Genomic DNA, 27,269 nt, shown 5'->3' with positions numbered 1-27,269 from the left:
TTGAGGAGTCTGGACCTATACTCAATGGAGTTTGGAAGAATGAGGGGGGATCTAACTGAAATTTACAGAATACTGAGGTGCCTAGATAGGGTTGATGTAGAAAATATTTCCACTAGTGGGAAAGAAATTCTAGGGCACAACCTCAGAGTGAAGGGACGCTCTTTTAAAACTGAGGTGAGGAGGAATTTCTTCAGCTAGAGGGTGGTAAATCTGTGGAACTCATTGACACAGAGGTCTGTGGAGGCCAGGTTATCAAGTGTTTTTAAGATAGATAGGTAGGTTCTTGATCAATAAGGGGATCAAGGATTGGGGGGGAAGGCAGGAAAATAGGGATGAGAATTATATAGCCACGATTGAATGGCAGAACAGACTTGATGGGCTGAATGGCCTAATTTTTCTTCCATATCTTATGGTCTCAATCCACCAACATGTCTATGTCTTTTTGAAGTTCAAGACTATCTTTAGTAATGTTAGCAACGTTGTCAATGTTTAGTTGACAACATTTCCAATCTTATCATCCATAAATTTCAAAATCAAGCTCTGAACACCTCGGTCTAGGTAATTAATGGGTCCCAACACTGAAGTTTGGGGATCTCCACAACAAATCTTCCTGCAATCTGAAAAACAACTGTTTCTTGCTCACTACTCTGTTTCCTATCACTCAGCCAATTTCTTATCCAATGCCTACTTTCCCTTTTATTCTTTACTCAGAGAGTGGTTGGGACGTGGAATGCACTGCCTGCTGTGATAGTGGAGTTGGACACTTTAGGAACTTTCAAGCGGTTATTGGATAGGCACATGGAGCATACCAGAATGACAGGGGTGGGATAGCTTAATTTTGGGTTCAGACATAGCTCAGCACAATATCGAGGGCCGAAGGGCCTGTACTGTGCTGTATTGTTCTATTTTTATTCCACGAACTAGAATTTTGCTCACAAGTCTGTGTGGCATTGTATCAAATGCCTTTTTAAAATCGATATACACCACGTCAACAGCATTTCCATTTTCCACTTTGTTAATTCCTCAAAAAGCTCCAGCAAGTTAGTTACACATGATCTGCCTTAGTAAGTCCATGGGTGGCTTCCCTTAATTACTGGACACTTGTCTACATGGTAAGAAGTCTTACAACAAAAGGTTAAAGTCCAACAGGTTTATTTAGTATCACAAGCTTTCGGAGCACTACTCCTTCTTCAGGCGAGTCCTGATGAAGGAGCATGCTCTGAAAGTTTGTGATACCAAATAAACCTGTTGGACTTTAACCTGGTGTTGTGAAATGCATTGTTGTGCCCACGCCAGTCCAACACTGGCATCTCTACATCTTGTCTACATGACTGTTGGTTTTGGACTGTTGTTCCAAACTATAGTTTTCAGAAGTTACCCAACCGCTGAAGTCAAACTTACTGGTCTGTAGTTGCCAATTTTATCTTGTGCCCCTTTTCGAACAAGGGTCTAACATTTGTTTCCAAATCAAACCCACAAGTTATTGACATAGGAATTGTCATCATCCTGGTAGCGTGTTACCAGTGGAGTTTAGGAATGACAAGCACAATAGTTAAGTCTGGAGATGCCGCAAAGTTAATTAAGTTAGGAGACTGCAGAGCTCAACAGGATAAACTACAGGAGGAATATGCTTGGAAATTTGGAAGACAGGTAACAGATGAACTTCAAAGTTGAGAAATGTGACTAAGACAAAAAACCCACAGAGGACTATTACTTAATTATGAATATCTAGTTCATGTTGCTTTTCTTTTTTTAGAGATAATGATTGGTTGTGGGAAAATTAAAGTTTAACTGCAGAAAACAGGAAAAATGCAAAAATAGTAGTTTACACTTCAAAGTTTGGGGACATGCTGACTTAAGGACTTCGAACTTAAAAAGGCCAGAGCCACAAACAGCAAGTCGGTTTACTTAGCTGGAGAGAAGTGCAGTCCATAAAGAAAACAGAAAGTGTGAATGGCCAAATGGCAGAGAAGCTGAAATCAGAGGGTAAGCAGACTGTCATTAGCAGCCTTTTCCGTTATTCTTGTGGCTATGATTCATCTTTCATTTCCTCACCCTGCAGTATTAATACCTCCCACTTCTATGCCCTTTAGGTTTAACAAAGGGTCATCTGGACACGAAACGACAGCTCTTCTTTCTCCTCATTGATGCTGCCAGACCTGCAGAGATTTTCCAGCATTTTCTCTTTTGGTTTTAGATTTTATTTTTTTCAAACTTTGTCCACTTGAAACAAAAGGTTACTGGTGCCTCACCAGATCATAGCAACTTAAGTGGAAATATAATAATATATGGAAAGCAAAGAGTTCAGGAGTCCTTGTTCACAGTACTGCAGCGATTGCAGTAATGAAAGCAAATCAGAAACGGGATGTACTGTATCGAATAGTGAGTTAAAACTGCCACTTTAAGAATCATTGCTGTGACTGCAATTAGAATACTCTGTATGGTTCAGGTTTCCACAATGTTAAAAGGATATTGCAGAAGTTGAGAACTAAAGAATTGAGCAACCAGTATGAATGAGGGGTTTGGATTGAGAACTATTATATAAACTGGGCAGAGTCTAACGGGAAAAGAGGAGATTGATAAATGTCTGTTTCTAATGTACTCAAGGACTAAATACAAATTTTATCACATTCAATATACCTGCCATTTTTGCCCTCACTTTCAAATCTTTCTGAAATTCATGGCTAGGTTCACTAATGTCATTTAGGGAAGGAAATCTGCTATTCTTACTTGGTTACTTGATTCGAGAGCCACAGCAATGTTTGACTTTCAACTGCCCTCTGAACAAGGGCAATAAGAATGGACAAAATATGCTGGCCAAGCAGTGATGCCCATGTCCCACAAATAAATTTTAAAAATTAAACATAAAGACGAGTGGATAATTCTTACTGGATACTTTCAGGTGTCATTCGAGCATCATTCGAGAACATATGCACCCACTTCCTTGGTCCCCAAACCATCCTGCAACATGCTGTGCGTTAGCAAAAACATTTCACATCTTCAGCGGAAATGAGCAAGAGAAGCCCACATATACTGCCCTACAGAAATTGTGTCCATTGAGTACTGTACCTGCAGGTTTCTGGTTTAGCATCTCCAGATAAATTCAAGTTTATGGTAATCAGCAGTTAGAATCATACAGCACGAAAAGGTCCTTCGGCCCATCAAGTCTGCACCAACATGAGAAACACCTCAAGTCCCACCTAATCCTATCAGCATTTGGTCCATAGATCTGAGTATTAGTGCCAAATGGTCGTCCTCACTTTTTAAAGTACGAGGGGCAACCTTTCTCTACCACCACCCAGGCAACACATTCCGGATTGTCACCACCCTCTAGGGAAAAGAGTTTTTTCTCACATCCCCCCTAAATCTCCTGCCCCTCATCTCAAACCTATGTCCCCTTGTGACTGACTCTTCAACTAAGGAGAACAGCTGCACCTTATCCACTCTGTCCATGTCCCTCATAATCCTGTACACTTCAATCAGGTTCAATCTTCTCTACTCCAATGAAAACAACCCAAGTCTACCCAACCTCTCTTTATAAAAGAAATGTTCCATCCCAGTCAGCATCCTGGTGAATCTCCTCTGCGCCCCCTCCAGTGCAATCACATGCTTCCTATAATGTGGCAACCAGAACTGTACACAATACTCTGATTCTGGCCTCACCAAAGTTCTAGACAACTCCAACACGACTTCCCTGCTTTTGTAATCTATGCCTCGTTGATAAAGGCAAGTGTTTCTTATGCCTTTTTCAGTACCGCACTAACATGCCCTTCTGCCTTCAGAGATCAAACAACAAACAAGGCAAACAACACCAAGGTTCCTATGTTCCACAAAACTTCCTAGTGTCCTGCCATTCATTGAATACTTCCTCTACTCTTTCCAAAGTGTATCACCTCACACTTCTCAGGATTAAATTCCATCTGCCATTTATCTGCCCATCCCCCCACCCCATATCGTCATCTTTGTCATTCATATAAATGACAAACAATAGGGGGTTCAACACAGATTCCTGTGGTACACCACTGGATACTGGTTTAGTTAGGACCAAATTTTCCTTCTAAGCTGTGCAGCCATGCAAAAGTCAGAAGTGGGCAGAACAAATAGGCTGCACACAGCAATGCACCATTTAAGATGCATGCATACTTAGCTGCAGGTCAATCCTAAAGGGACCTTTCAGTGCAACAAGTCAGCCACATAGAACAGGGAACACTGAGTAGGACCAAAATCATGAGTTAAGAACAACTTAATCTTAGAAGCACTGTGTCCACTTAACCGGTTTCACCCTTTGGCCAAACTAACCTTGAGTTTTTTTCCCCCCAAAATCCTCCTGAATCTATGACAGGTTTATTCATATTTTCCTATATTTCAGCAGTGGCTACATTTTCAAAAACACTTGACTAATTGTGAAACATTTTGGGATGTCATGAAATTGTGAAAGATACTATTTAAAATCAAGTTTGCTCACTTTAACACAAGACGGATGGGTAATGCATTGCGTAAAGAAAACATTCAACAAGAGCCTGATTGCAAGCTTTGCAGCAGTCAGACAATTATGACTCATATCATTATGAACCATCACATCTTGAACTTCGCTCAAAAACATCAAAAGATACGGCAGCACTTTCAATCCCACGTCAGTGCTGAAGAACTGATTGGGTTATATGCTGTTTATGCAGTATACTGCTGGGACAAACATTAAACATTAAAGATTCAGAGGGTAAATTCATGACATATATTCAGTTTATTACCTGTTTATTATAAAAGCCAGTACCGTAATCCCAGATGAACCCTCTTCATTACTGCAGCGCAGTGTTCCATCTGCAGCATCCCAAACCTGAAATGAGGCAGTATCATTTTAAACAAGTCTGGTCACAAATCACACACAAGATTCAGTCAATTTTCTAAGAAAATAGGCCAAGTTTTTTTTCCTCCCACTCTCTTTTAATTTTCTCCTGTGGGTGCTGACCCATGTTTGATATAATGTTCCACTGAGATTGGACAAACCCTTTACCTCAGCCAATTAATCATTTTCAATTTTAATGTGAGACAATAAGCATAAGTAATCTATTTGCCTACAGTAGAACATTACAAGCAAGCCCAGGTCTCTTCTTCCTAACATGCACACAAGCACATTCTAGCAGAAGACACTGAGTAGTTATTCATTCGCTCAGACTGATTTTTCTCTCTATAAAGGTACAGACAAGGGAAATTGGTCTTGTTACTTTAAAGTATGCCAACATAGCTTCCGAGCAGGAGACAAAGTGAAAATATCTGCAATATTCCACCAGACTGGCAAGGAGACAAAAACAATGAAGTCATTGAAATTACAGTGAAATGAAATGAAGCAGTATGTTCAAACTGGCAAAAGGCAAAGATCAGGTTGATGTCAAAGAGTTGCTGCTCACACAAGAAGTTACTGCAGAGCCAACTCTTGAGAATAATTTAAGAAACTGCAATGGGAGGGAGAAGGAAGATTTATATTTCTATCTTACTTCTGAGATCAGACAGTTACTATACTAGAGGAATGAGCTTTGATGGGCAGTTGGTCTCTTCTCTATGTTCACTCTTTTAATATTGTTCTAAGAAATTTCAAAAGTATTAATGGTTTGACTGAAATTTTGAAAAGTGGAGATGATTAGAACTTTTACCTCAAGCCGCCCACTGCTTCTTCCTGCTACAATCAGGTTACCCTGTATGCCAAGACTCCAGACAGAGCTTTCACAGTCACCACCCCACATTGGAATGGGAGAGGTCTTCTCAAACACAGGAAATGGCTCATCTCCTAAACTCCGCCTTCTGTGGTTGCAGCCAGCATCCCAGCCATGTGATCTGAGATTCACAGACGTTTGAGAACACCTCAAAGGTGGTGGCGGAGATGGGTAGCTCCTCAGGTTCTGCACATTCAACATTTTATGATCCTCGTATGCTTTATCATATGCTCTGCCAAAGTTATAGCCAGTCTCTTGTGAATGTTCAGAGACAGTCCGCTGTCTGGAAACTGTATCTTCCTCTTTAATCTGCTCTGTAAAGTTGGTGTCTATTAACCCAGACAAGTCTGGCTGATCAGTGAACAGAATGGGCTGTGTGGGGGTTATTCTCCTCTGGAAGTTGTGGTCATTCTCAAATGAATCATCTGCTCCATTCTCCGGATCTGAAATATACTCCCAGCTCTCCTGCCACTCATAGCAACTGCTGCTATCCCTGTATTGCCTAGAAATAGGTGGGAAAGACCCAAGTAAGCTGTAAAGCATCTTTGACTGTATTTCAGAAGTCCAGAATCTGAACAAACTTTCAACATAGAATGCTTCTTGAATTTTCAGGTCTCATTTTAATCAATTTCAAAATCATGAGATGCAAATATGATTTAGTCATTAACTAATTCAATCGGCATTTTGCAGCAGGTCATCTGGATTGAATTATTTTCAAAGTTATTTGCTTTATTTATTTATATTCTAGTATGAACTTCCATATAGTTCAAGTTGGAAAAAACATCTCAGGACAACTTGAAGTACGTCCTCATTCCTCAATGCTGCAGCAAATTTTAAAAGTTACAATGATAAAAACAGTCCTTTATGGCTCTTTCAGTTGGCAAAAACAGTGTGTGATTGAACTACGGATCGAAGAGGGAAATCAACATACGCCTATCAATACCTTCATTGAAAGTATTCGTATTTGGACATTTACACAGAATGCACAGTACAAAGACAGGCCATTCAGCCTAAATGTCCCATACTGGTGTTCAAGTTCCACATGAGCCTTTTCCCACCCCTCATCATCTGAATATAAATTTACTAATTTTTAAGTTGTTTCGCCTCATATTTCAAATATTCATTGCAGCAAGCAATTCGATAAATTAAATTTAACAGTAAAATTGTATAATCTTGTACATAAGTTAACCGAGTTGAGAACTTCCAAAACAGCAGAAGATTCAAAAGAAAGATGGGGTGATATTGTTCCAAGCAGACAATAAAACAACTGGAATAAGTGAATGAATGAATGAATATTTTACCCTGGATTTGGTATGACAGTGAGACAATCACCCGTCTGTGCATCCCACACTCTGATCTGTCCAGACAAGCAGCAGCTGACCAACAACATCCCATCACTGGCCAAGCATTCAATATCCTAGATGAAAAAAAAAGATGCTTTTAAGAATTTTCTCCCCCGCCCCTACCACAGAATGTGGTGTTGCTGGCTGGGCCATCATTTATCACCTATTCCACTAGTTTGTAACCAGTGTGGGATGTAAATGATCATGGGTGTAAGTTTGATGAATACACGAAAAATTCTAAATGTTTCCATACTTGTGTCTTTGACAGACCTATGCTGAATTGTATGCCTATGCAAATAGCACACCAGACTACAGTGAAATGTTGACTGTGGAGCAATTGCTAAGAATGATTTTCTTCTTTAAAAGCTCTTAAGTGGACACTGACTTTAACACAAAAACAAAATACTGTGGATTCTAGAAGCCTGAAATAAAACTGAAAATGCTGCAAATACTCAGCAAGTTAGATAATGTGAGGAGCGACCTGTAACAATTACACTTTCTTTTCCAGATTCTGTCTGACCTGCTGAGCATTTTCTGTTTTTACTTAAGTTTAAGAGTCATCTCTTAGATTGTAATGATAGTCATCAGAACTGGCTGTGATAATACTGGAAAAAGCATCTAAATCCTGAGAAATTAAGCGTAAGAGATCAGGTCAATAGATTAAAGTGACAAACGCCTCAGCTTTCTGAAGGACTGATTTATCAATACGAAAATTTTCCAAAATAATTTACATTCCAATGGTTTTTGTTAAGGATTCTCACAGCTATGCAACTCAAAGCATGAAATCAAATCCCATTATAACAAGTTGAAAAACTGAATTCAATAAACCTGGTCATTTGTGTGCTTTGAAATTTGAAAAGTGACTACATTTCTTTTTCCAGATTGTTATTAAAAACCTAAATGGTTCACAAATATCCTTCAGAGAAGCAAATTTTATATCTCTAGCTGGTCGAGTCGACAGAAGAACACCAGGCAAGTGGAAACGATCCTATCACACTTCTGACTTGTGCCTTGTAGGTGGTCGACAGGCTTTGGGAAATCAGGAGATAAGTTACTCAATGCGGGATTCCTAGCCTCTGACCTGGTCTCATAGCCACAGGTATTTATGTGGCTGATCAAGTTCAGTTTCTAATCAATGGTAGCCCTCAGAATGATGAAAGTGGTGGATTCTGCCATGGTGATGCCAATAAATATCAAGGCAAGATGGTTGGCTTTTCTCTTGTTGAAGTTGGTCACTGCTTGGCACTTCTATGGCACAAATGTTACTTGGCACTTATCAGTCCAAGCCTGAATGTTGCCCAGGTCTTGCTGCATATGGGCATAGGCTGCTTCAGTGTCTGAAGACTGGCGAACGGCTGAGCATTTTATATTCATTAATGAACATCCCTATTTCCAACCTTATGATGGAGGGAACGTCATTGATGAAATGACTGAAAATGGTTTGGCCTAGGACACTACCTTGAGGAACGCCTGCAGTGATGTCCGGGGACTGAGGTGACTGACCTCCAGCAACCGTAACCATTTTCTCTTGCGCTTGGTATGACTGGTTGAAGTAGATTTTTATTAGGCTGGCCAGATCAAAATAAACATACAGTAATGCATCTTGCCAGTTGTAAATAAGAACATAATAAGAACATAAGAACATAAGAAATAGGAGCAGGAGTAGGCCATCTAGCCCTTCGAGCCTGCCCCGCCATTCAATAAGATCATGGCTGATCTGTCGTGGCTCAGTTCCACTTTCCCGCCCTCTCCCCATAACCCTTAATCCCTTCTCTTATCAAAAACCCATCAACCCGCTTCTTAAAAATATTTAGCGAGGCAGCCTCCACCACTTCAACGGGCAGAGAATTCCAGAGATTCACCACCCTTTGAGTGAAGAAGTTCCTCCTCAACTCCGTTCTAAACCGCCTCCCCTTTATCTTGAGGCTGTGCCCCCTAGTCCTACTGTCTTTTTTGAGCGGGAAGAGTCTCTCCACCTCTATCCTATCCATCCCATTCATCATCTTATACATCTCAATGAGATCTCCCCTCATTCTTCTAAACGACCCATAAAGATCCCAGTTACATTTGGGAGCAGCGCATGAGTGTGTTAATGAATTTCACAAAGAAGTACCATGAAATGAAATGATTCCTATTATTTAAATCACGCTTTCTTATTTAAAGAAAACACTGCAATATTTCATCATGAACAGGACCATAATATACATGAACAGACAAGTTTTCAAACATTCACTTACCATTAAGTGTCCCTTCAAAATTAGTGGCAAGGTTTCACTGATGGGTGGAGAGTAGCCATAGTCATCACAGGGTAAGTCCCCACGTCGCCTTCTGCCATGAGGGAGGCCACCCTGACCATATGTTTTTGGACAGAACACCTTATACAAGCAGAAGAGCAGAATTACGAGGAGGACTCCTGATGCCAATCCAAGAGCTCCAACTCTGTAAGAAAGAAGCAGAACAAAGTTTATTAAAAAATGTAGTAAATATTCTTTTGATGAATAACTTTGTTTTCTAACAATATGCATGACCAAAAGCAATCATATGACTTTTGCAATAAGAAAAAAATGATCAGATAGAGAAATCTTCCAGCCAGACAAAGAGATGCATGGTCTCTGCTTCTCTTGGCAGACTGGAACTTGCTCTTGAGTACAAATTATCCCCTCTGCAGAATCATCCAGCAAGAAGTACTGGCCCCAATCAACAGGAACACTGGTATGCAAACCATTCTGCTGGAGATTCTGAACTTAACTTGCAGAAACCAAGGCCAATCAATGTGTCTTATCCTTCACCTCCATCTTGTATCATTCACAGCATAATAAGTGTAACATAGCACTACATTCCTCCCCTATGATCAGGATATATAAAGTTATATTTTAAAAGTATAAGATCAAATGGACCAATGAACACTCTCCATACTTACCAGTCCCTGTAAATATTAGAAATTGAAAAGGTGAAAAGCTACACATTTTACCCTGAATAGAGTACAATGTCATATAACAATGTCAATATATGGACAACACATCAGCACAGTGGTTAAGCACTGCTGCCTAACAGTGTCAGGGACCCAGGTTCGATTCCCAACTTGGTTGACTTGTCTATATGGAGTCTGCACATTCTCCCAGTGTCTGCGTGAGTTTTCTCCAGGTGCTCCAGTTTCCTACCACAGTCCAAAAGACATGCTGGTTAGGTGCATTAGCCATGATAAGGTTGTTAAGGCGGCATACGGTGTGTTAGCTTTTATTGGTAGAGGGATTGAATTTCAGAGCTGAGAGGTCATATTGCAACTGTACAAAACTCTGGTGTGGCCGCACTTGGGAGTATTGTGTACAGTTCTGGTCGCCGCATTAGAAGGAGGATGCGGAGGCATTGGAAAGGGTGCAGAGGGGGTTTACCAGGATATTGCCTGGTATGGTGGGAAGGTCTTATGAGGAAAGGCTGAGGGGCTTGAGGTTGTTTTCATTAGAGAAGAAGGTTGAGAGGTGACCTAATTGAGGCATACAGGATGATCAGAGGGTTAGACAGAGTGGATAGTGAGAGCCTTTTTCCTCGGATGGTGATGGCTAACATGAGGGGACATAACTTTAAATTAAGAGGTGGTAATTATAGGATGGATGTCAGAGGTAGGTTCTTTACTCAGAGGGTAGTAAGGGTGTGGAATGCCCTGCCTGCAGCAGTTGTGGACTCGCCAACTTTAAGGGCATTCAAATGGTCGTGGATAGGCATATGGATAACATGGGAATAGTTTAGGTTAGATGGTCATTAGATTGGTTCCACTGGTCGGCGCAACATCGAGGGCCGAAGGGCCTGTACTGCGCTGTAATGTTCTATGTTAAATCTCCTTCAGTGTTCGCAAATAGGTGCCGGAGTGTGGCGACTAGGGATTTTCACAGTAACTTCATTGCTGTGTTAATGTAAGCCTACATGTGGCATTAATGAATAAACTTAAAAACATTTAAGCTTTAATAACTAGAACATCCTAGGTTACTGAGGGAAGGAAGGTTGATATTGCTGACATTCTTGCCACAAAACGAATGACAAAATGCATTGTAAATAGCAGATACAACAAAGATAGATGTTACAGATCAACAGCAATCCACTTAACGTGCATAGCATAAACTCCAGCAACAAAGTCTTCACAGTTTTGTGGCATCTTACTGGATACCTTTGTGTATTGTACTCAATTACAGGCGCCATACTTTTAATAAGGATGCCAAGATCTTGGTTAAAGTGCAGAAGAGATTTACCAGAATGGCACTTGGGGATGAACAGCTTCAGTTAATTGCAGAGACTGGAGAAAGTGGTGCAATCCCCTTTCGATGAGAGGTTGAAGGAAATTTTGTAAGCATCAAAACCATGAATGATTTTCAAGAATAAATAAAGAAGGTTTGGTAACTAGACAACTCAGGGTTAAGACGATTGGCCAAAGAACTGAGGAAACCTCACTTTATGTAGCAAGCTGAGTGACCTCAAACACATTGCTTTAAAAGGTGGTGCAAGCAGACCCATTATTCCAAAGAAAACTGGATAAATAATTGAAGGGATAAAATCAGCAGGGCTCTGCAATAAAGAACGTAGTGGAGTTGGATTAATTGAAAAATGCTATCAAAGAGCAGGCTGAAGGACATTATGTTCCGTATCATTGTATGATTCTATGAAATGATATCAATTCCTGAAACAAAAACAAAATACTGCAGATGTTGAAAACCCAAAATCGAGAGAGAAAATGCAAGAAATGCTCAGCAGATCAGGTGTCGTGTGTGGAGAGAAAAACATAGCTGATGCTTCAAGATGTGGCCTTTCATCAGAACAATTCTAAACAGTTGTTAATACAAGTGCACAATAATATGATGCAAAAATCTTTTAGATACCGCATCATGCAGTCAGTAATTTTGAATGGTTTAAAGTAGACATGGAGCATTAATGTACTTTTGACACAATGAAACCAGTATATGTCGAAACCCATAAAACCCCTGCACACTAAGCTATGTCCCAAGCCAATCCTGACCTTGTACATATTTGTGTACCAATGACACTAATCCAAGAAAAGGGATCACCTGTAAGCTAATCTGCTTTAATTTTAAACATTTTTTCTAATTTCGGCCCCAAGACCTTACTTGTAGAGAGTGATGTCTACAGGAACTTGTGGTTTCGTGGAAGTATGTTCCCTTGCCCAGTTTCCATCAATGTTTTTTGATTCTTCGTAATTTGCTGGAAACATAGAACGGTATCGCTTTGCATCTTGAGGGTGCCGAGTATCCAGAGCATCTTGCAGACTCAGGTGGAAGGAGACTGGGATAATGGGAAGAATGCTGACATATCTGTAAACAAACAAGTAGCAATCAAAATGAGCTCTGTTTCAACAATAGCACCAAGGTTTTGTCCTTAGCTATAGCTTTAAACATTTTTATCAGAATACCTGAAGGAACCAGTAAACTTATTACACAAGATTCCATCAACAAAGCAAGCAAACAAAAAGATGATATGGTAAACGAAGTGCTAGTGAGTAGGTGAAATCGTGTTTGGATTTTAAATGTCTAAGGAATGTGGATTCAATCCATAAAGCCAACTTAAGCTAAAAAAAAAATGCACATTTATAACACCAATTAGATGTTACTTTATACGTTCACTTAAGATTTCCTGAGAAGCAATGCATCAAGCAGACTCTGTTGGGCAACTAGTTAAATGAAATATACCAGAAAAGAGGAGGAAGAGAGGAGGAGGACGAAGGATCTTGTGGGGAAACCCACTTTTCCACCTGAGACTCAAGCAGGGTAACTTGCTGGGCATCCCCACATTCTTGATCTCCTCTTCTTGGCGAAGATATGGCTGACTGGGAAGCAGAGCTGAAGTAATCATGAATAGATCACTTGAGGGCCTGAGGTTTGAGAAGGGTTACCCAACATCTTATCCTGCCCCGGTAAAATTTCAGGCAGGTACATGCAAGAAGGCTTTCCGAAAAGTTACACAAGCCACATCTCCCACCCCAGTCTGTAAAGTTGCCAGCTTTGTATAGTGTGACCTTACTGTACTTGAGATTTTTTTTAAAAAAAATCATATTCACAGTCTTGTCTTTATCTGATGCCATAGCTGCCAGCTTGTCTGGACAGGGTTTGTTTATTTTTACTCTGGGTTGTGGCCCTGCATTGTTAGAAAGAAGGTAATGGGTTCTGGTCAGGTTTTTTTGTCCTTCCTAGAGAATTCAAAGTTTCATTCTGTTTTTGGCTGACAGCAGTGAGAGTGGACTGCAGACTGAAAGCACTGTTTCTCTCTCCCACCACACCCCCCCTCTCCTCCCCTATTCCCAGGTTTTTGGAAGTTCTGCTAGTTAGTTGCGAGCAAGGCTTCTTGCTTTAAGAACATAAGAACATAAGAAATAGGAGCAGGAGTAGGCCATCTAGCCCTTTGAGCCTGCCCCGCCATTCAATAAGATTCCTGCAGTTTGTGGCTTGAGCAAAGTCTGTTCCTAGTCTGGGAAGTTATTCTGACTTCAAACTGTTCTCAGTCTATAAACAGAACTGCAGAATTCATCCAGAGGACTCAACTCTCGTGAACATTAGACTCTGCTGTGTTGAATTTATTTAGAGGGTTTTGTCTATGCAAGATTTTGATTTGATTGGAATATCTTAGATACATTTGTTAAGGGTTATAGATTGGTCAGAATCATAGAATCCTTATAGTACAGAAGGAGGCTATTCTGCCCATCGAGTCTGTATCAACCATAATCCCACCCAGTCCCATTCCTGTAACCCCACACTGATACCAGGGTCAATTCAGCATGGCCAATCAGTCTAATACACACATCTTTGGACTGTGGGAGGAAACCAGAGCACCTGGAGGAAACTCACGCAGACACAAACTTGGGTATATGGTACTAAATTCTGTTATCCAAATTATTTAGAAATATATCCAACAGTAGGGGCTTTAGCACCCTATGGAACACCACTGGTCATTTCCTTACAAGTTTGAAAGATATTATTTCTACTCTGTCTTCTACCACCAAGACTCTGTCATTGACTATGCAAATAATGCCTGCAACAGGGAGAATATGCAAACTCCACACAGACAGTGACCCAAGGCCGGAATTGAACCTGGGTCTCTGGCGCTGTGAGGCAGCAGTGCAAACCATTGTGCCACCGTGTGAATACCATAGCTGTTCTGTTCTTGCTTGCAACTGATACAAGTTATTGCTAATTTTCTTTCCATACATGTTAACTAAACTCTTAAATAAATTTTGTTTGATCAAAGCTCCCAAGTGGGTCATTTGAATCATACCTGAAGTGAAACCTATCATGTTTACCTCTAGCCAAATTGAAGATGCAAAACTTATGATCCAGACAGGACACTTTGGAGCATCTGACCCAAACCATAACAAAAGCTGCAGCAAAATCTTCTTCCTATTACATTCTAGCTTTCTAATTATAAAAGGCTAACATTTCATGGGTCCTTTGATTTTTTTTGCTGCTAACTATTACATCTAAATGGTCTATATATAGAAACCTCTAAACATCACAACCTTCATTAATGTTTCAATATTTACATGATAATTTGATGCAACATTTTTGGTTTTTGGTTTGAAATAGATGACCTCACACTTACTTGCATTGAACACTAACTATCACATTTTACTGACTCATTGATATTCTTACCGACAACAACTGCTACATGACCAACCATTGCATTAAGGAGCAGCAAACTTGGGTATATAGTATTAAATTCTGTTTACCAAATCATTGAGAAATATATTGAACAGTAGAGGCTTCAGCACCCTTTGGCACACCACTGGTCATTATTTTACAAATTTGAAAAATATTATTTCTACTCTATTTTCTACCACCAAGACTCTCATTGACTACGCAAATAATCTCTGAACCAGGTCAACAATCTGCCTGCAATTCCATTAGCTTTAACTTTGGTGAACGATTTCTTAAGAAATGAGAGACTATGGCTATGAGGGAGCATTGAATTGGTTCTACTTCCACTTAAAGAGAGAGCAAGGATAAAATTTAACACCTTTTAAAAACTACTAAGGGTTTTGATAGTTAATAGGTAAAGAATATTCTGGATGGGGATTACTGATAAAACATTAGTTTGAAGAAAAAGAGGGCAGAGGTAATCTAGAGTGGTAATATGACTGAGAATTCACTAATGTGGAGAGACTAGGAAAAGTTCAGATTGTTAGCTTTATAGCGAAAAAAGTAAATGGCAGATTTTACAGAGAAGTTCACAAGTATGGGCTTTTGATAGAATAGACAGGAAACAATTGTTTCCATTAGCATTCATTACCTAGAGGATATAGACAATTGATGTTTTGTAAAAAAAAATGGGGTGAAATGAAGAGGATTTTTGAAGGTAGAACGTTACATTCTGGAATACCTGGGAGGATGATGGAAGATGATTCAATAGCATTGTTTAAAAGGGAATTGAACATTGATTTGAGATGAGAAATCTGTGGTGCTATGGGAAAAAAGTAGGGGGAAATAGGATTTATTGAACAGCTCTTCCAAAGAAATGGCAACAGCTGATTGCCCTCCTTTTGTACTGTATAATTGCACATACTTTGTCAGAGGGTGTAACTGCCTGTTTTCAGGAATATTAGTTAAAAAGCTTCAGTCATGAGCTGAAGAAAAAAAAATGGGGTTCTGGGCATTGGCAGTGAGGATATGATTTGACACAGGTGCGACAAATGAAATAGCTTTATGCTGCAAACATTTATGGTTCTTTTAAAAAGTGCAGTTGTCTACAAATTCGCTCTCTTCAAATGCTTTAGTTACATTCTTTACAGGAAATCATGTCAGACAGCTGAAAGATTACTTACTTCCTTGCCAGTGTGTTATTATAGTAACTGAAGAGAGTTGGCCAATGTCGGAAAGATAGCTTCCGCCACATCTCCTGATCATGTGCTCCCCACGTGATCTCTTCTTTCTCTGGAAGAATGCTCTCACTCTGGACGTGCTGTTTGTCATTATCAGTTATATTTTCAGGTTCGACCAAAGGTGAGGCATCAAGAGGCTGTGAATTCTTGTTCTGATCTGTGCCACGAGACTGATTTTCCAATGGTGGTGTCACGTCTGATGGAAAACCAGGCAAACTGTTCTTTGCATCTCCCCTCTGGAAAACTCCTGGTGGAACTGCAATGGGTGCTAAGCCGCTCTCCCCTAGTGGACTCTGTTCAGTCACCTGTGCTGTTAAAAACGTCCGGACACCAGCGGGATCAGTATAAACCAGGATCCCAATCCATATGACTGTCCCAGCCTCAAAGAGAAACAGGAATTTTAGTGTCATCAAATCCATCACAGCAATTTATTTGTAAAAGCAACTTGCATTTATATTGCATAATAACTTACATTTATATAACATAACTGATAAGTACAAAGTACCTTACATATAATTAAATGCAATGATGAAGGAAGCATAAGGTGAAAAACTTTAAACATAAAGAGATCCACAAATAATAAAGAAGTGAATGACTAATTAATCCATTGGTTGAGGTTTTCTGACCAGGAAAACTACCTGTTTACCGAATAGTTAATGTTATGAGGTTAGTTGTTAAATTAGCATGATATTAAAGTGGGTTTTGCAGTTTAACTTCCATTCCATGGATTTCCTGGAACTCAAGTAAAAGCAAGGTGGGAAGGCAATGTCAATTGAGGGGCTGAAGCCATGACAGGGATATATTTGATATCATTTATTGTCACATGTATTAATATACAATGAAAAATATTGTTTCTTGCACACTATACAAAGCATATCGTACATAGAGAAGGAAAGGAGAGGGGGCAAAATGTTGTATTACAGTTATAGCTAGGCTGTAGAGAAAGATCAGCTTAATACAAGGCACCTTCAAAAGTCTGAGGCAACAGGGAAGAAGCTGTTCTTTAGTCAGTTGATACATGCCTTCAGACTTCTGTCCAGGCTGCGTGGTGTCCTTGATTATACTGGCTGTTTTTCTGAGATAGCAGGAAGTGTAGGCAGAGTAAATGAACGGGAGGCTGGTGTGCATGATGGACTGGGCTTCCTTCACGACCCTTAGTAGTTCTTTGTGGTCTGGGATAGAGCACAAGTCATACCAAGCTATGACATAACCAGAAAGAATGCTTTCTATGGTAAAAGTTGGTCAGAGACGTAACGGGCATACCAAATTTCCTTAAACTCCTGAGAAGGTAGAGGCATTGGTGGGCTGTCTTAACTGTAGAGTCAGTATGGAGGGATCAGGACAGGTTGTTGGTGATTTGGACACCTAGAAAGTTGAAGTTCGTGACCATTTCCAGTTTATTCAACAATGTAGTTAACATGTATGGAAAGAAAATTTGCAATAACTTTGATCAACTACAAATGAAAACAAAACAACCACAATAATGAACGGCTTCCCAGAACTCCAGGGAGACACTCTGGTCAAGTTACCAAATGCAGATTCTCCCCTAAAGGCAAGACCTTGTTTTCAGATAACCAGCAGAATTTCCAAAACTAAACAGGGAGAGAAACACTTTTTTTCAAGCTTGCTGTCCCTTCTAAAAACTAACCTGCAGCTCAGAACTGAAAATGAGAGCAAGCTCCGGTCACCTGACCTGCCAACCAGTTTTCCTGCTAACAATGCAGGGTCATAAAACCAATCCAAGAAATTACTTGAGGCCCCCATTTAAGCAGCAATAAAAGGATTCCTTGTAGACATCCCAGCAACAATGACATCAGCTAAGGCTATGAGCTGCAAAGAGCATGATTTTACAGATCAGTAAATCAATAGACAGCAGAAGTTAGAATACGAATTTATTTAAATTGGCTTTCATAATATTAAGCTTTTCATTTGTGCTGTTGCACCCACTCGTGTGATTGCTTCATATGATGCCTCATGCAGGTGGCGAGTCTTTCCATGAATTAAGACATCATCACAAAGATCTGCAACATCATGCCATACATACTTGAAATGGACTCCTCCAAACTCTGCCTAAGCATGCAGTGTGGTTGAAATGTTGCCATCATATGCACTCTCTCTGCAGTTGCAAAGGTATCCTGTTCATCAACGGTTTCTGAGATATAGCTTCTACATCCACCTGAGCAGTGCTTGGAGTGTCCTGCATCTTTCGATTTGGACTTTTCACTACTGCCCCTTTCTCCACCGTCTATTCTTTATTTACTTATGTGTGGGTCACCACATGAAAACATGACTACATACCCTACTGGTTCCACAAATGTCAGAATACTGCATCCGAGCTACTGCAAGGTTGCACCAATCATGTGATGATGTATTGTCACAGGGAATGACCTCTGACATAAAATATGAGTTCTGTCAACTCATCATTACACATCATCATATTTCACTCCCTGTTGAAATCAAGTCAGCTTGAATGTTAAATGCCACAGGGTATCTCATACTTAATTCTAGCAACAGGTGGCTCGGAAGCCCCTATTTCCAACAACTAGAATTTCCACTTATTTCTAGTGCCTGCTCCACTGTACTTGTTACCCCTCGATGCCTTTAGCCATTAGGGCCACGTTCTTGCAGCTCCCTCTTGAACATATCTAATGAACATATCTAATGCCCCAGCAACTTTCTGTGGTAGTGAACCTGTGGAATTCTCAACTCAGTGATGAAGTTCTTCCTCATTTCAGGTTTGAATGCCTTAACCCTTATTCTTAGGCTGTGACCCCTACTTCCGGACTTTCTCAACACTGGGAACATTCTTCCTGTATCAAACCTGTTCAGTCCCATCAGGATATTATATGTTTCTATGAGTACAAGTCAATCAGACTCTCTTCATATGTCAGTCCTGCCATTCCAGAAATCAGACAGGTGAACCTTCACTTGACTCCCTCAATAGCGACAATGTCTTTCCTCAGATTTGGAGACCAAACTGTGCACAATACTCAAGGTGTGACTTCATCAAGGCCTTGTATAACTGCAGCAAGACATCCATACTCTTATATTCAAATCCTCTTGCTAGGAAGGCCAGCATGCCATTAGCTTTCCTTACCGCCTGCTGTAACTGCGTGCCAACCTTCAATGACTGTTCCATCCCGGTCACCTTGCACTTCCCCTTTTCCTAAACCATTGAGATAATAATCTTCCTTCCTGTTTGTCACCAAACTGGATAACCTCACATAATATCCACATAATATTGCATTTGCCAAGTATTTGTCCACTGAGCCAGACTGCCTAAATCATCCTGCAGCCTTTTAGCACCCTCTCACAGCACACACTGCCACCCAGTTTAGAGTTGTCTGCAAATTTGAAGATATTGCATTCAATTCCTTCATACAATTCATGAATGTATATTGTGAATAGCTGGGGTCCCAGCATTGAACACTGCAGTGCCCCACTAGTCACTGCCTGCCACTCTGCCACATGGAAAAGGACCCGTTTATTTCCACTCATTGCTTCCTGTCTGCCAACCAGTTCTCTACCCACGTCAATACCATGAGCTTTAATTTTGCTCACTAATCTCTTGTGTGGGCCTTTGTCAAAAGCCTTTTGAAAATCCAGATACACAACATCCACTGGTTCACCCTTGTTCACTCTACTGTTACATCTTCAAAAAAACTCCAGAAAATTTGTCTAATGTGATTTCCCTTTCATGAATCCATACCGACTTGGACTGATGCTGTAACAGCTTTCCAAATGCTCAGTTATTACATCCCTAATCAACTCCAGCATTTTCCCCATCAGTGATGTCAGGCTAACCAGCCTATAATTCCCTGTTTCCTCCCTTCCTCCTTTTCTAAAAAAGTGGGGTTACATTAGCTACTCTCCAATCCACTGAAACTCTTCCTATAGAATGTTGGAAAATATCAGCAATACACATACTATTTCTAGGCCACTTCCTTCAGTACTCTGTGATCAAGTCCTAGGAACTTATCAGCAATTTCCCCAATACAATTTCCTGACTAATAAACATTTCCTTCAGTTTTTCCTTCATTCCAGACCTTCTGTCCCTTACTAATTCTGGAAGGTTATTTGTGTCCTCCTTATTGAAAACAGATCCAAAGTATTTGTTCAGCTGGTCTGCTATCCCTTTGTTGCCCATTATGAATTCACCTAGTTCTAACTGTAAGGGACCTACATTTGTCTTCACCAGTCTTTTTCTCTTCACATATCTATAGAAGCATTTGCAATCAGTTTATGTTTTCTGCAAGCCTACTCATGTTCTATGGCTTGTGGGCCACTGCAGTTCTCCTTTGCTGCATGTGTTCAGTGCTCTCCCCTTGAAGGAGACACCAATGAATCAGAATAATGGCACATATTGACTGGGCAAGCATTTTTTGAGCATGACTATGAGGGAGCGCCACCACATTTCGTAAGGATGCATTGTTGAGGAAAGACATGGGCATATGAGGAAGTGCACAGTCAGAGAGGACTGAGTGTAACTGTAAGGTAAACGATGTGAAGCGTGATGTACTGTAGTATTGAGATGGCAGAGATTGGGTGATATGCACATCAAAATGTAGTTGGATGTGCCAATATCTGCCATTCCCTGTCCTGCTTGGATATTGAACCAGTTTTTAAATTAAACCTATGGGTGTGGTACCACATCCTTGTTGCTGATGTCTTGTGTCATCTCTAACCATGCAGTATCCCCAATTAGCCCTTCCCCCCATCATCAGGAAATGGTATATTCTTCTGGATCCTCAGTAAATCCCCAGAGGAATTACTGAAATGAGATGCAGCCTTTGGCCATCTGGAATCTTCTTTGGCTCCCAATTCCAAACTCCTCAAACTGCAAGCACGCAGTGTCCCTTCAAATACTGGATTAGTAATTATGTCATATGGATCATCATTGCATTTGCTTAGGAACGATATACCGTTTGATAGTACAGCGGCTGGATTAAAAAGCCACTGAAAGACATACTGCCCTGACTTCCAGGTTTCCCATGAACTACTCAGCACCCTCACTCCCAGCATGTAGTGACTTAAAATCCAGTTTAATAGTCTTGAGTAGAAACTGCAGGTTCTAGGTCTATTTCCATTAGTGCAGAGAAAGCTATCCTTTCAGGCAGTGCATTCCAAATCATAAAAATTTGTTAAATTCTCATCACAAATCTTGCCCTTTTGCCAATTACTTTACATCTGTGTCCTCCGGTTACCAAACCTTCAGTCAATGAAAACAATTTCTCCTCTATCAAAACCCAGTTCTAAATGCTAATATTGGAAACAAATGCAAAAAATATAGGACTATACAGAGTGAGTGGGGCAGTATAACTCCTTGAATCACTCTACCACAAAGTTGAGCACAGACATACGTGGTGAACAAAATGGCCTCCTTCAGCGCTATGAAATGCGATGGTTGTCACCACAGTTTGTTGGGACAACACCGAGTGACCATCTTATTGCATGTCTCTTCCCCCCCCCTCCCCCCGCCCCAGGTATGGTGACTAAGGTCACAAATCTCATCAATTTACTTTAATATTAACTGCACTGCTTAGTATAATCTCTCTGGAATTATTTATGTTCATACAATATCAAAACACTAACAATAATTAAAGAGCAAGTTACAATTCTAAAAGGTAGAAGTAGAGACAAAATTAATAAAACAGCAGACAAACATTTTGTACATTTATTTACTAAGGCAGTGAAGTAGAGAGAGGGTTAATGGATTTGTACCGAGAATATGTCACAAATATAACCCTTCATTATAACTGATCTTCTCAAGCTTATACTGCTCCTGGGAGTAATACAAGTTATTTGTTCATGTATTACATGCTTTAACTCTCATTTTTATAAATACAGATAGTTTAATGTGGATGTTATTTTTGTCGACTTTGCAAATCTTACCTATTTGTGTTAGTTGGACATCGTTACACAGATGGTAGTTTACGATACCGGCTTGTTTCAGCTGCTGATGGCAGATCACGAATCCGGCTTTTAACAGGAAGAGTTCTACTGGGGCAGTCACGATCGCACAAGTTACTTCAAAGACAAGGATGCCAGTACTGCTGCAGAAGGGTTTTGAATCGTGACCGGATTAAGCCTGTGTCATGACTGCAGCTGCCTGGTGCACAGTAATCTCTGGTCAACTCTGAAGCTAAATCGTGACCAGGGAAGGAAGACCTGGAGGTCTGGCAGGAATTGGAACTTTGAATCGTGATTACTGCTGGAACTCATTATGTATAAATGCCCACTTCTGTCTGTGTTCTATGAGAAGTCTGGTAGTCCATTGTAAGGAACCAGTTCTCCCAAAACTCTGGAATAAATGCCAGAGTTTTGAAATAAAAGCTACTGTACTTTGACTCAATAACAATCTCAGAGGAATTATTTTACCTACAACAGCAGATAACTTTTCTTTATTCGTGGGACATGGGTATCACTAGCTGACCGTCACTGATTGCCAAATCCTTGTTGCCCGAGGCCAACCGAGAGTCAACCACATTGCTGGACTCTGGAGTCGCATGTAGGCCAGACCAGGTAAGGATGGCAGATTTCCTTTCCTAAAGGACATCAGTGAACCCAGATGGGTTTTTCCGGCAATCGACAGTGGTTTCACGGACATCAGTAGATTCTTAATTCCAGATATCGAATTTAAATTCCACCATCTGCCATGGCAGAATTCAAACATGGGTCCCCAGAACATTAGCTGAGTTTCTGGATTAATAGTCTGGCGATGGTACTACTAGGCCAGCGCATCCATTTGCTTTCAAGTACTGAATAACTTTGAATCAACTTTCTGGACAACACTGAAATAGTAGTAAGATGTGTATACTACTTCGGCTTCAGCTCTCTTTCTAATCTACTAAGGAGTCATTACCTTTTAGTTTTAAGTCCTGAGATAGAGTTTTACACCCAGGATGTTAATCTATCTTTTCTGACTCATCTATGGGGTATTGCTGGCATTTTCACTACCATGCTTCAGAAACATATGAGTAAAGACACATTCAAATCCTTTGAGTCAGATGATTTATACATTTAATAAAGATGCTCATTAGCGTTTGTGGTGTCTTAAAAGCATCCTTGAACAAGTTCCCAAAGGATTGTAAGCAATGATGTTGTGTCTTCGTAATTAAATAAATTGAGAAATTGAATACAAAATGTGACGCAAGCCACTACATATCCAGCCTAATAAATTGGTACAGTTAATCATATATGCATCAAATTCATTCCATTTCTTACCATAATGATTCTCTGCGCAAGTCGTGTCCTAGCCAGAAAATATACTACTCTCAATCTCTTTGGCAACCGTAGGTTTCTAAAAGAAGAAGTCTGCAGGGAGATGGTGTAAGGAGCTGAAGGTCGTATCATAGGCTGACGTTCATATCGCTGTTGCCTTGCAACTGACTTGGAGCGAGGCAGCCTCAAATGGTCAGGGATTTCTTGAACAGCCTCTGCAGGAAGGCGTCTATTAAGGTCAGCAAGCTGGTGGCAAAGAGAGAAGTCATGAAAACTGCCACAATAAATGAGAAATTAGCAGATGCATAGCTTTTTAAATACATCTTGTACTGTCGCCTTGCCACATTAGTCTGCCTCCTGATGCAACAGGCTTACAAAGTAATATTGAACTGTTACTGTTGCAAATCCTTGACCGTTATTTCCATTTTCTTGACATCACTGCGCCAAAAATACACCACTTAATCCTATTTGCACTGTTTTTGTATTCCCTGGCTTGCCTTACTAACAGCTGAAATCACAGGCGTCTAAAGGTGCAACGTAACACAATTTTGAAAGGTACAAAAAATTAAAGGTTAATGGAATGTCAGCCTTTACCACAAAAGGGATTGAATACAAGTTTTGTTGGAGCTGAACAGAGCTCTGGTTAGCCTCCATCAGCAATATTTTATTCAGTTCTGGGCACCACACCTCAGGATCAATATTTGGCCCTGGAGGTGGTGCACTGCAGATTTACCAGAATGATACCAAAACAAATAAAAAAAAGAGAAAGGTTGCATAGGTTGCTTCAAATTGGAAGTCGGTGAGGTAATAAGGTGATTTTAAAAGCAAAGCAAGAGAAACTATTTCCTCTAATGAGGCCATCCAGAACAAGGAGGTATAATGCTAAATTTAGAGCTTGGCCTTTAAGTGATGATGTCGGAAAGCACTCCTTCACACGAAGAGTAACAGAAATCTAGAAATGTCTCCCACAAAAAGCTGTGAAGCTAGAAGCTAGATCAATTGGAATTTTCAAAATTGAGAATGACAGATGTTTCTCAGACATTTAAGGACTACAGAACGAAAGCAGGTAGTTGAGATGCAGATCAGAAATTATAGAACTGAAAGCTGGAAAGGCTCCAGCCTTTCGAGGGCTGAATGGTGTCCTCCTATTCAGGTGTTCCTTGTTCAGGAGAGCGGGGTAGGTAGCTTCCACTTGGAAATTCCTTAGAATTGAGAATGAGGAATACAGTGAGAGTGAAAGTCTGAAGCTGGATTCTGTCAGTCCCTACAATGTGCACCTGCAACCTGACCCACTGCACCATATGGAGGCATGTAGAAAGGAAATTGAAGCTACTAATTGCTTAGTGCTATATGATGCCTTTCATAAGTTATTATAAATACTTCAAATACAACAGTTCCTCAGGGAGGCATTGTTTATCTAGCAGGCAGTTATGACAATCATTTTGCACACAGGGAGAAGCAATGACTCAAAGGCCAAATTATTTGTTGAGGAAGCAATGTTGCCCTGGATAATTTCCTGCTTTTCACTGAATAGTGTTCGCAGAACTTAATGTACAGCTTGTTATCGGACAACAAATTTTATGAAATTGGGTACACAATATGGAAGCAAACTGAAGTTGCACTTAGAGCCTCCCCACTAAAGATCACAAGAGAACAGACACAGACTAACAGGCAAGGACATGCTTTTAGAATGCAAATGAGGGCTAGCACACAAAGGGAACCGGACAGGATGGCACCTACAGGAATCAAATTAAAAAGTACACCAAATCAGCACCTCTGGTCTAATCAAGCAACCCTCTATGGAGACACCTAAAGATGAGCATATCTAAGGAAGCATCCCTGGCCCCACAAACCAGTCAAACACCCATTGTTCAAACCCTGGAGATTCGAGACCATTAATAAACCCATCAGACAGAAACGATTAACACACACTTAAAAAACATTGTTACAATGCTTAATGACATCAAAACAGGATGTCAGAGTCGAATACTGCAAACAAACCATTAGCATTTGAATTGTACAATGTATCAAGTGCAGGTATAACTGTAGCCCATTGCTGCGGGTCTTTAGAGTGCTTTCGGGACAGTTCGGTTTGTATGTCCTGACTGCACCTCCGACGACGTAAAAAAAAGCTGTACCGCTGTTGAACTTGACCCTGAGTCAGTAGTGGTCGTGTTCGCCCACTCGCGCTAACAAGCTCAATCATTAGAATGAATCAGTACGACCTCTTTGACAATGTTTCACTCCTTTCAGTCCTGCTCTGAAACATCACCACAGATTATTTGTACAAGTCCTAGAGGGGTCCGAGAAGCTACAATCTTCTACCTCATGGGCAACCTTGGCATCCAATAAGCTAAGTCAACACTCTATAGCTTCACATTGAAAATAAATTTGAATCGGAACATGACAGATTTACCCTACCTCCATGCGGCGGATATCAATGGACAACACCGTTGTGAAGAAAAACATTTGCAGAAAGAAATCAGAAACGAGTCCAACCACAGCAAACAGGCAAAATTCCTGTTAAGAGTTTGAAGGGTGGGAAAATGGGATGTGGGGGAGATAGACAACAAGAAGGGGAAAAAGTGAATTAGAAGGAGGAACAGAAAAACATTAAGTGACAAAATTAAAGCAGTACATATTCCAATCGACTACAGAGATTAGGTTTGAATGGTACAATTCATTCCCAAAGCCAGTCTTTTGTCTTTGCATGTCAACAAAGCCACTTTCTGACATTTTCTATTTTATCAATGCACATTCATGGTACTAGTTTAACTGAAATTAATTTGGTTCATACAATTTTTAAAGAATTCTAAAGCTAAAATAGCATCAGCTTAGAAATCAATTTTACTGAATAAGTATTTTCACATGAAAACAAACCAACATAATTCAGAACCTTTCCAAGGCAAGCATACAAGTTTATATCCCATTCCACAATATGGTGTAATTTAATATCTTCTCAGTGCTATTCTGAATTATGTGTTTCAAAGACCACAGGTGTCTTCCTTCAACTTCAAAAGTATCTTAAAATTTATTGATTTTGCTTTCCTCTTCTCTAATTTTCATATGTCCCTCCTGGTCTGTCTCCTCTCCTTTAGGAAGCATTTTGAGACTATGACAGAAATGGTTATATTACTAAAATTATATGGTTATATTCAATTTTTAATATGCATTCTTCATAGCTGTAAATAAAATGTGGGATACTAAAAATCCAGTCACGTAAAGGACTTTGCAAAGGAACAGTCATGAACTCCAAGAACAGTCACACTAACGGCAGTCGGCCAAACAAGGCGAAATTGTTGGAGCAAGTATAATATAGGGTCTAAGTTGCTAACTGGGTTAAAAGGCCCTAGATGTCACATTATATGTAAAGGCATAATACGTTGTCGAAAGTCAAAGATTGGATTGAGATTTCATATTAATAAAGAAAATATTGCTATTCTAAAGAGTCTGGGTCTATATTCCTTGGAATTTCGAAGAGTGAAGGTTGACCTTATTCAAAAATATAAGATCCTGAGGGGGCTTGACATAGTAGATCATGAGATGTTTTCACTTGTCAGAGAATTTCGAACAAGGGGATATAGCTAAAAGTTAAAGGGCTGGTCATTTAAAACGAAGGTGCGTAGAAATTTCTTCTTGCAGAGGGTGCTGAATTTCCAAAGGGTGCTGGAGGCTGTATCATTAGAAGTATTCAAAGTGGAGGTGGATAAATATTTGACAGATTGAGGAACAGGGAGCTACGGGGAAATGGCACAAAAATGGAGTTGAGGTCAGCATAGATCAGCCTTGATCATATCGAATGGTAAGGCAGGTTTGAACGGCCTGGTGGCCGACTTCTGCTTCTCCTTCGAGTGTTCTTTTCAGTGGATACACTTGCATGTCCTCAGTTACTCCTATCAACTGCTAACCATTTGTCCATGAGCATACATGTTGTTTACAAAGACACTGCTAAAACCCTATTAAGAGGGCTGGTTAATTTAGGGTAGTTCAAGCAGATGTACAGGGGCACCTTCTGTTTGCCACCACCTAGTCTTTTGCTCTCCAGGTATGTTTAATTGTGAATGCATCATCCCTTTATTAAATATTAATTTCAGAAAGATATTCACATGTGCAGAGACAGTTTTT

General features: G+C 40.2%; 1 protein-coding gene across 1 annotated transcript in view; it reads right to left on the bottom strand.

Moving 5' to 3' along the window:
* scap (SREBF chaperone) overlaps nucleotides 1-27,269 on the bottom strand; it is a 170,699-nt gene that overhangs the window by 24,140 nt on the left and 119,290 nt on the right. The window contains exons 11-18 of the mRNA XM_080194528.1: nucleotides 25,566-25,664; nucleotides 23,148-23,390; nucleotides 15,867-16,303; nucleotides 12,166-12,369; nucleotides 9,289-9,490; nucleotides 7,010-7,125; nucleotides 5,649-6,210; nucleotides 4,749-4,834 (exon numbers count right to left, since the gene is read on the bottom strand). Coding sequence (XP_080050654.1) covers nucleotides 4,749-4,834; nucleotides 5,649-6,210; nucleotides 7,010-7,125; nucleotides 9,289-9,490; nucleotides 12,166-12,369; nucleotides 15,867-16,303; nucleotides 23,148-23,390; nucleotides 25,566-25,664 — 1,949 coding nt within the window. The remainder of the gene's footprint in view (nucleotides 1-4,748; nucleotides 4,835-5,648; nucleotides 6,211-7,009; nucleotides 7,126-9,288; nucleotides 9,491-12,165; nucleotides 12,370-15,866; nucleotides 16,304-23,147; nucleotides 23,391-25,565; nucleotides 25,665-27,269) is intronic.

This window comes from Carcharhinus amblyrhynchos, chromosome 8 (assembly GCF_965287045.1).
Source record: "Carcharhinus amblyrhynchos chromosome 8, sCarAmb.v2.hapA, whole genome shotgun sequence".
Lineage (NCBI taxonomy): Eukaryota > Metazoa > Chordata > Chondrichthyes > Carcharhiniformes > Carcharhinidae > Carcharhinus > Carcharhinus amblyrhynchos.
The sequence above is the reverse complement of the archived record's forward strand: the minus strand, read 5'-3'. Positions and strand labels throughout refer to the sequence as shown.